This window comes from Corythoichthys intestinalis, chromosome 18, assembly GCF_030265065.1.
Source record: "Corythoichthys intestinalis isolate RoL2023-P3 chromosome 18, ASM3026506v1, whole genome shotgun sequence".
Classification (NCBI taxonomy): domain Eukaryota; kingdom Metazoa; phylum Chordata; class Actinopteri; order Syngnathiformes; family Syngnathidae; genus Corythoichthys; species Corythoichthys intestinalis.
Window position 1 is genome coordinate 18,693,697 of NC_080412.1, and position 9,931 is coordinate 18,703,627.

The following is a 9,931-nucleotide window of genomic DNA, read 5'->3' on the forward strand; positions in this document are numbered from 1 at the left end:
AGTGCCAGTGGTGTTCAATGAGGACGCTTTCTTTAGGCCTTGAGAAACTGTTTTGTAGATGGCGAGAGCGTCGTTTATTTCATTTCACACACTGGAAAAGCAACGCACGCTAGTGAGAGCGCCTCAACACTGATGTGTAACACCGCCTCCTCTATGACGCCTTACTCCTAAACCCCTTCTCCCACAGGGGCTTCAGAGAGGGGAGGGGTTGAGCAGGCGGCAGTGAAGAAGTGGAGAAAACTGCTTGGTTGCGCACATTTGGAGGCTAAATCAAGTATATAATTATCAGATTGCATTATCAGTTGATTTTTTTATTATCTGCATTATCTGTGTGACGTCATAATTGCCATTATCGGCCGATAATTATCGGTAGCCGATATTATCGTGTATCTTTAATATATAGCTAGAATTAAGGGGCTGTTGTCCAAACAAGACATGGAAAAACATCCATGCATTCATTCTTAGTAGAGTGAACTATTGAAATGTTATATTTACAGGTATTAATAAAATATCAGTCACGAAGTATAGAATGCTGCCGCCAGTCCTTCCAAATACAAGGAAACTGGACCATATCACACAGGTTATGAAATCATTACACTGGTTTCCAGCAAGTCAGAGGATAGACTATATAGTACTACTGCTTGTCTACAAAACACTTAATGGCCTTGGACCAAAATACATTTGTTTGACTCCTATGAAGTTCCAGACCCCTAAGATCGTCTGGAACCAGTCTGCGGTATGTTCCAAGAACAAGAAGCAAGCAGGGTGAGGCAGCATTTAGTTACTATGTTCCTCAACTCTCGAACAAGTTACCTAAACATCTAAAGTGTGCGCAAACTGTTAGCTCCTTTAAATCAGGGCTAAAATTGTTTACCACAGCATATTCACAACTGTCTACGTATTTCAAATTTCAAGTTATTTGCTTTGAATTCATTTCTTGGTTTTATTTGATTTTTTTTTCAAATAAACTATGAATTAATGTGATTTTTATGTATCATTTATGTTTCAATTGTCTTTGTTTTTAACTTTTTTGATTTAATATGATTTTTGCGAATCATTTTTTCTCTTCGGATCTTCGTGTGATGCAAAGCCCTTTGAACTGCATTGTATTAATTATGCTACGTAAAGAAAGTTATTTTGCCTATTGCTGGAGTTTGGAACACAAAAGCAATATATTTATGCAGGGACATGAAATATATATTTCTTTAGAGGGAACGCAGAAATAAACAACTGAGATAAACATATCAAACCGTAACACAGTACTGTTACATTCAACGACTTCTGCCATAGGACATAAATAGGCATTAGGCAAGGATGTGACAAAAGCTAAATTAAAAATTTGTCTTACTGCATTTTTCACCATAAGTGAATTTGTTACGTTCCTTAATTGACACCAGTTTGGCCATCTCTTACTGCCATAATTATACAGAAATCCAGAGCAATTAAACATGTCACTGACGTTTTCTTATTGGACATATTTATTGTAACACCCTTTGCCATTGCCAGCTGTGGTAATTCAGTGAACAGGTTCTCCACAGAGGCTGTATAAAGAAGCATTTTTGGAGTTACTTCATTACTTTTTAAAGATGAATGAAAACGCAACCACATCATGAAATTCCAGAGTAGTCCCATTTAATGGATAATCGAAAGAAAACTCCAAAAAAGCAGAGGAATAAAGTGTCTAAAAGCACTAGATTAAAAAAAAAAAAAAAAATCACAGAAAATGTTATTAGGTGTTGGACTTTGTTTTGATGCACTGCACAATTAACATGAAATCATTTTTTACATTCACAAATAAATACATCATAGTGAAAGTTTCACCAATATTTAATTTTGTTTATGAATTAGTCAGTCTACAGGTATATATAAATATTGCCCCGTTTGACCTATTCACCTGAATACAGCTTGGTTGGTCCTTGGATGGGAAGCACATACTGTACAAGGCATTATAGGGACTGCCTCCACTTCTCAGTTGGCGATGTGTAAATGGCTCTCTCTGCTGGCCAAATCTTGTACTATAGTCTCACAATGCCTTTTTCTGCGTAATTCAGTGTGAATTTAATTTGACGCTCAGGTGGGGAAAAACAGGTAATCAATGCATGATTTCAGTTTTTGCCCACACGAATGTGTGGATTTAGAAGAGGATCTAAATTAGGGTCTGAACCAGCTGAGGCACGTCCAAGTTTAGCCATTATAATAATCAAAGTAAAGAATCCCAGCACTCCAACCAGTAGGAGCATGAAGACCCGCTGTTTCCAAGACAGAGCTCCTCGCTTCTTACCTGTGCGGTTCCTGAAAAGACAAATTTAAGGATTATTATGTATTTATATTAAATATTATAATAAATAAATTATAGCTAATCCCATATTACTAACTTGAGAATTTGAGCGAACCAGCTCAAAGCCGGTCGTCGTCTGTATTTGTCGTCATCAAAATCCATCTGTGTCACAGAACTGATATCTCGTGTGTCATAAACCTTTCTTGGTGATGATCCTGAACATTAAGAAAGTATGACGGGATGAGACCCAACTTTGAAAAAAGGACATCTATGAAAATAGCTGCTTTCCTAGATACAAATATGAAAATGAGGCTGGTTGCATATTTCTGAGGACTTTTCTGTACCTGCATGTATAGTAATTGTGTCACTTGTAGTGGCCTCTGGAAAGTTGACCACAGAGTGATCTTGTATATTTGAATCCACATTCTTTGGAGACAGCCCAAAGTGGTCCTCTGCTGGGGATGGCAAAGAATTTGGCCCTTGGCCAAGGCTGCCGTTGTAGGAGTGGCTTTGGTAACTGTGACTTTCTCCTTGTGCTGTAATGCCAGAGGGTAAAAAAAAAAAAGAAGAAGAGACCAATCTGTAGAGATTGATTAAATCTCTCAATTAAAACGGCAAACACAATTAAAAAAGTAGTCTCACCATCAAATGATGACCAGTCAGTGTAGTCTGTAACATCATGAGCTGTGGCCTCCTGAATGACGTCCGCTGGCTCGTCAATCTGGAGGTTAAAATTCCTGGTTTATCTAATAAACAAACACTATTGGCGCATTGTAAATTACAGAGACGTATGACATTTATCAACTGGTTTTTTTTGTTTTTTGTTTTTTTACTCATAACAGTCCTTCAGTGAAACCTTAACTACAAGGTAGCCAGTGTCAATAGTACACTTGATTTCAAGTTGGTGTGTTACTTGGTGCGTTTTGAGAATGTGGCTGAACCAGAACTCCCAGAAAATATTTCAAAAACGTTTCATTCATGAAAGGTAATATACAGTGTTATGAAAAAGTATCTGAACCTTTTGGAATTTCTCACATTTCTGCATAAAATCACCATCAAATGTGATCTGAACTTTGTCAAAATCACACAGATGTCAAAACAGTGTCTGCTTTAACTAAAACCAACCTAAGAAATATAGGTTTTCATACTCTAATGAGGATAGCATGCAAAACAATGACAGAAGGGGGGGGGGGCATGTGAACCCTCTGCCTAAGGAGACTTAAGGAGCAATTGAAACCATTTTTTACCAAACAATTTAAGTCAGATGTGTGCCCAATCACTAATGAGTGGTTTAAAGCTGCCTGCTCACTATAAAACACACACCTGGTAAGAACTGTCTTGATGAGAAGCATTGTCTGATGTGCATCATGGCTCGGTCAAAAAGCTGTCTGAAGACCTGCGATCAAAGATTGTTTATTTGTATAAAGCCGGGAAAGGATACAAAACCATCTCTAAAAGTCTGGATGTTCATTAATCGACAGTGAGAGAAGTTGTCTACAAATGGAGAGAGTTTGGCACTGTTGCTTCTCTCTCAAGGAGTGGCCGTCCACTAAAGATGATGCCAAGAGTTCAGAGCAGAATACTCAGAAAGGTAAAAAAGAACCCTAGAGTGTAAGCTAAAGACTTACATAAATCAATGGCACAGTCCAATATCTCTGTGCACACATCAGCTATATGTAAAACTATGGCCAACAATGGTGTTCATCGGAGCACCACTTCTCCACGGAGAAGCCACTGCTGTCTAAAAAAAAACATTGCTGGTCGTTTACTATTCGCCAGAAGGCACTTGGACACTCCACAGAAGTTTTGGCAAAATATTTTGTGGACTGATGAAACCAAAGTTGAATTGTTTGGGAGTAACACACAACATCATGTGTGGAGGAAAACTGAAACAGCTCACCAACATCATCACCTCATCCCCACCGAGAAGCATGGTGGAGGGAGCATCATGATTTGGGGCCGTTTTTGCTGCTTCAGGGCCTGGACAACTTGCAATCATTAATGAAAGAATGAATTCAAAAGCTTATCAGGAAAACCCGAGGCCATCTGTCAGACAGTTGAAGATAAAAGAGGATCGATGCTGCAACAAGACAATGATCCAACACACAGAAGTAAATCAACTTCAGAATAGTTGCAGAAGAACAAAATACACGTTCTCGGGTGGCCAAGTCAAAGTCCAGACTTGAACCCCATTGTGATGCTGTGGCATGACCTAAAGACAACGATACATGCCAGACATCCCAGGAATCTGACTGAACTACAGCAGTTTTGTAGAGAAGAATGTGCCAAGATTAGTCCTGATCGATGCGTCAGACTGATCTGCAGCTTAACGAAGCATCTGATTGAAGTTATTGCTGCCAAGGGGGGGGGGGGGGGGGGTATATTAAATGCGATGGTTCACTTACTTATTTTTCCCCCTTCTGTCATAGTTTACGTACTATCCTCATCAAAATATGAAAACCTATTAATGTTTGGGTAGTTTTAGTTAAAGCAGACACTGTTTTTTCATCAGTATTATTTTGACAAAGATCACATTTGATAATGATTTTATGCAGAAATGTGAGAAATTCCAAAAGGTTCAGATACTTTTTCATACCACTGTGTCAATGACACCACAAGTGACAATAAAGCCTCACTACATTACTAAAAATATTGCTGATTTCATAATCTGCGTTGAGTTTTACTATTGTAGTTAATGTACGCGTACACTTTGTCCCAATACAAATGATTCGACATAAAAGTCCTTACCAGTGGCAACCCCAAACCCGCTCTAGCCCAGTTGACAGAGGACAGGTGTTCTTTCAGCACATCGGCAACCGGGCTGGCCAGGTTGGAGGGGGGAAACACCGGACCCTGACAGCTGGGACACTGATATCCTGCTGGGGCCGTATGAAGGGGTAAGCGGGTTGCCAAGTCGTTGAGACAGGTCCAGTGAAAAACATCTGTAAAATCAAAGTGTCAAAAGTTGTCTTAATTCAACTAAAAATAATTCATGAGGGACATAACAATGCCGATCGTTCATCATGTTTTAGGTGAGTGTTGTTTTTGTTAAAATCTACATATGAATGAGTTGTAGCAGTTTTCATCCCAACTTTAATCTTGATTAAAGTGGACAAGACATCTTACCATAGCAGATGAGTCTGACAGTGTCATCCTCAATCAGCGGAATATTACAAAGAGGACAGTTTGGGTTATAATCACTGTCCTGAAGCCATTGTAGATATGATTGTACAATGCACTGAAAGGAGCACAGACGATACTTAGGATTTCATTGAGATAATAAATAAATATGTACATGTTCGTGCATCGCCTTCCCACTGACCTTGTTGTGGTTGGAGACGAGGCAATGCTCGCACACGTTTACGCGGTGTTCAAAGCAGAATAAATTGGTCACCTTTCTCTTTGGACACTTGCAGAGGCCCATAGTCTCCTGTGTGGCAGTTTTAGGAAAACATTCAATAAGCTAGGAGTGGGAACCTCTTGGTACCTCACAATACGATATGCGATACAAAGCTTACGATAACGATCTCACGATATGGCGATACAATGATTATCAATACATTGGTCAGGAAACCATTCCAAACTATTCTACAAAACAACTAATAAACAGAAAAACAAGCTTCTGTTGTGAATTAGTATCAGTTTACAACTAGTAGACATTCAATCCATTTGAAATGGGAGGGTGGCAGCGAATGAACATTCGTTCATTCGATGCCATCCCTCCCACTTCAAACGGATTGAACGTCTAAGGCCATCAGTGGCAGCCACTACTAGGCAACGAGGTAATTTTGAGGCATTTCACTTATAGATTTTCAGTCACTTCCTGTTGATTTTGGGGCATTTTATGGGTCACTTCCTGTTGATTATTGGTTACAGAATAGGAAGTGGCCGGGAATCTCCCAAATGAATAGGCAGTGACTCAAACTCAACAGGAAGCGACCTGTAAATGCCCTAAAATGAACAGAAATTGACCTGTAAATGGCCTGAAAATCAGAAAGAGTGACTGTGAATGCTCTGGTCGAATGAATGAACGTTCTTTCGACGCTCCCAATCTAAATCGATAGGGCGTCGAGCGCCGCAAATGGCAGCCATAGAGTTAACCAAGACACTATTATGGTGGAAGATTTTGGTAGCAACTTGTTGGTTCCCTTTTTGTTTTTATTTTCTAACATTGACACATTTTTAAAACGATATCTCGATTCTTGGCAGGAGCATATCGATAAGTTTTTGGGATACAAAATATCATGATATATCACCATTTCGATATTTTGTCACACCCCTACAATAAACACACACAAATAGAGTAACTGGATCAAACATTCTTGCTAAGTTTTGATAATCAATGACTTAATTAATTAATTAAGAATTAATGACTCACAATGTGTAATTTTAATGTATCTTTTTACTCTTTTAGGTACTGGTGCACGATAATTATTGATCCGATAATTATAGGTCCGACAATAGGAATCATGACGTCATCCCGATAAATCCAATAACATTATTAATAGGACCGATAATATGTACTGTGCTGCTTTACAGTTTACACACTAGTATGGGGAATCAGTTGTCCATTTGTGAGGCATTGCTGCCACCTGCTGGGCAGAATAATTCGCTGCATCTATTTCTTATTACAGTAGTTTGGTTCATTCACTTACACATTGCGGTGTCTAGCGGTAGCATTGACAATGGTGAATGCTTTCTGTTACGTTTCCGCCTCGGAAATATATGTAAGTATTTTATGTTCATTATAACATATGGATGTGCAATATATGTTTACTTCTGTGGTGAAGGGTCATACAGTGCTGCTCGAAAGTTTGTGAACCCCACAGCGATGGTCAGATTTTTTGTAAAAAAAACTAAAATAACCTTATTAAATGTTAAGTTATACCCAAATCCACAATACTGACATTCCAAATAATGGACTGAAACAAAAGAAATAGTTATATTGTCATTCTTTATTTAACAAAAGTGGTTGATTTAAGAAAAACTCAGATATCATGTGTGCAAAAGTATGTGAACCCCTTCAGTTAATAGGATATTGCGCCTCCTTTTGCAGAGATTACCTCAACCAAACGGTTTCTGTAGTGACTAATCAGCCTCTCACATCTACTTTGGGGGATTTTTGCCCATTCCTCCTTGCAGAACGCAGTCAGTTGAGAGAGGTTTGATGGGCGTCTGGCATGAACTGCTCGCTTCAGGTCCCGCCACAGCATTTCAATGGGATTTAGGTCAGGACTTTGACTGGGCCAGTCCAGAACACGAATCTTCTTCTTTTTCAGCCATTCCTTGGTTGTATTGCTGGAATGCTTTGGATCATTATCATGTTGCATGATCCACCTCCTGCCAAGCTTTAACTTCAAAACAGATGGCGTCAGGTTATGTTCTAGGATTTGACAATATTCCTCAGAATTCATGATTCCCTGGACTATGTGGAGTTGTCCAGGTCCTGAGGATGAAAAGCAAGCCCAGATCTTGACATTCCCACCTCCATGCTTCACTGTTGGGAGAAGGTTCTTTTGGTGGTATGCAGTGTTGACTTTTCGCCAGACATGGCGGTTTTGGTTGTGACCAAACAGTTCAATTTTGCACCTACATCAGTTGATGAAAACTCTTTTTAATTTAGTCTCGACAACACAACTGTTAAAAAAACAAAAAACAACTACTGAATTGATTGATTAGGAAATCAGGTTGAAATAATAGAAAATTCCAAAATGTTGAGGGGGTTCACAAACTTTTGAGCAGCACTGTATGTACAGAACCTTATAAGTTGTTGTGTTATAGAAGCCAGCCAATGCTTTAGTAGCTCAAGCTAGTGTGCAATGCTACACATATAACAGTTGTGTATATAGGTGTATTGTGCAGTTAGTTGTATATTAAGTATTGAATATGTGTATTTTTCTGTTGTACTTTCACAAAATTAAGACAAGCGTGTTCCCATAAAAGCAAGAAAAGACCAAGCCTTGTGGAAGTGCATTCATTCTTAGCTGGCTGTCGGGCAGTGCAGAAGAGAAATGCACCGTTTTGTTCATGTCATTATGAAAAATCTGGTGAGATCAAAGGCAAATATATGTTGAATCCAGTACTAGTTTTTTGTTTTGTTTTTTTAACCTCCAGGAGTTCAAAAACTCAAGTACTACATTTAAAAATAAAATATTTATTATCGGTTATCGATATTGGTTTTAAAGGAGCAGAAAGTTATCGATATCGGTTTCAAAAAATGGATATCGTGCACCCCTACTTTTAGGCGTATGTCTTTTTTAAATTTTCTTATTTTTTTATGAAATCGTTCGATCGCTTTTACCAAGTTCACATGGATTTGACGTCTACCGCTGTCAATGGCAGGCAAAGAATTCATTTGTAAAAGACGTTACTGCAATAAAAAAGCAGGGATGTTGTTGACCCCTTTCCTTCGTATCAGTGTCATGAGTGGTAATTTGACCAAGTTTCCCGTGGTCAATGTAAAAACGGATAATCTTAAGCAACTCTGGTTCATGTGTCGACATCTATGACAGCCAATGAGTTCATGATGCACCTTCCCGACTGCTTAAGTAGTCTTTGGTCTGACGCGCCATATGTTATCAAACCATGACTTCGATTGAACACAATATTAACATTACATGGTCTTTCACGGCGTTTGGTTCATTAGTCAGACGGTGTGATTAGCAAGACATGTACGATAGCATGCAAAGCAAGAGAGCAACTGCAAAAAGCCAACGTTACCTGTGACACAGACCTCAATCAAGTCCTCGTGGCTTTATGAAATATGGTAAGGATGACATTCAACCAATTTTGTGTTGAAGTTTAAAAGAACAGAAGGGAGGGAGGTGTCATGAGTAAACTTGCGAAGTACTAGTTCCTTCCTGCTTCTGTGTATGTGCCACGTCTCTTCCGCTTTGCAGCCACGATTTGTATTTTCTCATGTAAGAACGAGCGCCATCTATTGCTCTGGAGTGTACTGTCGCAAACTGTCAATGGTAAATGACTCAAAATTTATCGTGTGGATGAAGAAGAGCTGCACCTGAACCTGAACAGATGATCGGGTATTTGTCGTTTGGCAATTGTAAATTGTCTCTTCAATTTAGGACTTTTATCATGAAACCTGCCTGAACAGTTTGGGATTTGAATGGAAAGTAATTCTTCACATGTCATAAGGGCTGTGTTTTAGTTATTTTATGCAGTATTTACTTTTTAAACCAATGTGGAATATACTCTTAACTAGACTTGCCACCCATCCCCCGACATACGGAATCGTTCCGTAATTGGGAATTAAAAGTTGCGTTCCGTATTGAACCGATACGGAACGCAGTTTATTCTGTATTTCACGATTGTCCCATGGGGCGACCCAGCGCGACCCGCGGGTCCGGTGGCGGGGAGTGGCGGGTGGCAGTGCGTCCAGCCCATGCACGTCTGTCACACACAAAAAAACACCTCCTGCGCTCATGAGTGACCACTAAGCCAACAATAATGAACAAAAAGGGCAGTAGATATTAAAGACAGCAAGATAGTTATCTGCCCGCCCGCTGCTGTCTGCCCTACACTGCGCTCCACTTCCGGGTTCGTTGCCTAGTTACCTCGCTCGCTCTGTTCAGCGCACCGCCCTGCGCGTTTTCAAAACAAAAATGTCTTCTTCAGCAGCAGAAGCTCAGGACACCC

General features: G+C 39.5%; 1 protein-coding gene across 2 annotated transcripts; it reads right to left on the bottom strand.

Annotated features, from left to right (window-relative positions):
- Window positions 1–1,597: 1,597 nt before the first annotated feature.
- Window positions 1,598–9,159, bottom strand: zfpl1 (zinc finger protein-like 1). Of its 2 annotated transcripts, none has more exons than XM_057820977.1 (8): window positions 9,012–9,159; window positions 5,601–5,708; window positions 5,405–5,516; window positions 5,027–5,220; window positions 2,921–2,999; window positions 2,623–2,814; window positions 2,376–2,493; window positions 1,598–2,292 (listed from the first exon to the last, which is right to left on the bottom strand). In XM_057820977.1, the coding sequence occupies exons 2-8, from the start codon at window positions 5,700–5,702 to the stop codon at window positions 2,106–2,108; spliced, it is 984 nt and encodes a 327-aa protein (XP_057676960.1). In that variant the 5' UTR covers window positions 5,703–5,708; window positions 9,012–9,159; the 3' UTR covers window positions 1,598–2,105. The 2 variants fall into 2 exon arrangements, with proteins under 2 accessions (XP_057676960.1, XP_057676959.1); XM_057820976.1 differs by having other exon boundaries at window positions 8,999–9,157.
- Between the last annotated feature and the right edge of the window lie 772 nt (window positions 9,160–9,931).

Bases quoted from the DNA above. Each gene is read 5' to 3' on its own strand.
- zfpl1 (XM_057820977.1), bottom strand. From the start codon at position 5,702: ATGGGCCTCTGCAAGTGTCCAAAGAGAAAGGTGACCAATTTATTCTGC. The intron at 5,517-5,600 runs GTCAGTGGGAAG...TGCTCCTTTCAG, and splicing joins TCGTCTCCAACCACAACAAG to TGCATTGTACAATCATATCT. The intron at 3,000-5,026 runs GTAAGGACTTTT...TTTAACCTCCAG, and splicing joins CGGGTTTGGGGTTGCCACTG to ATTGACGAGCCAGCGGACGT.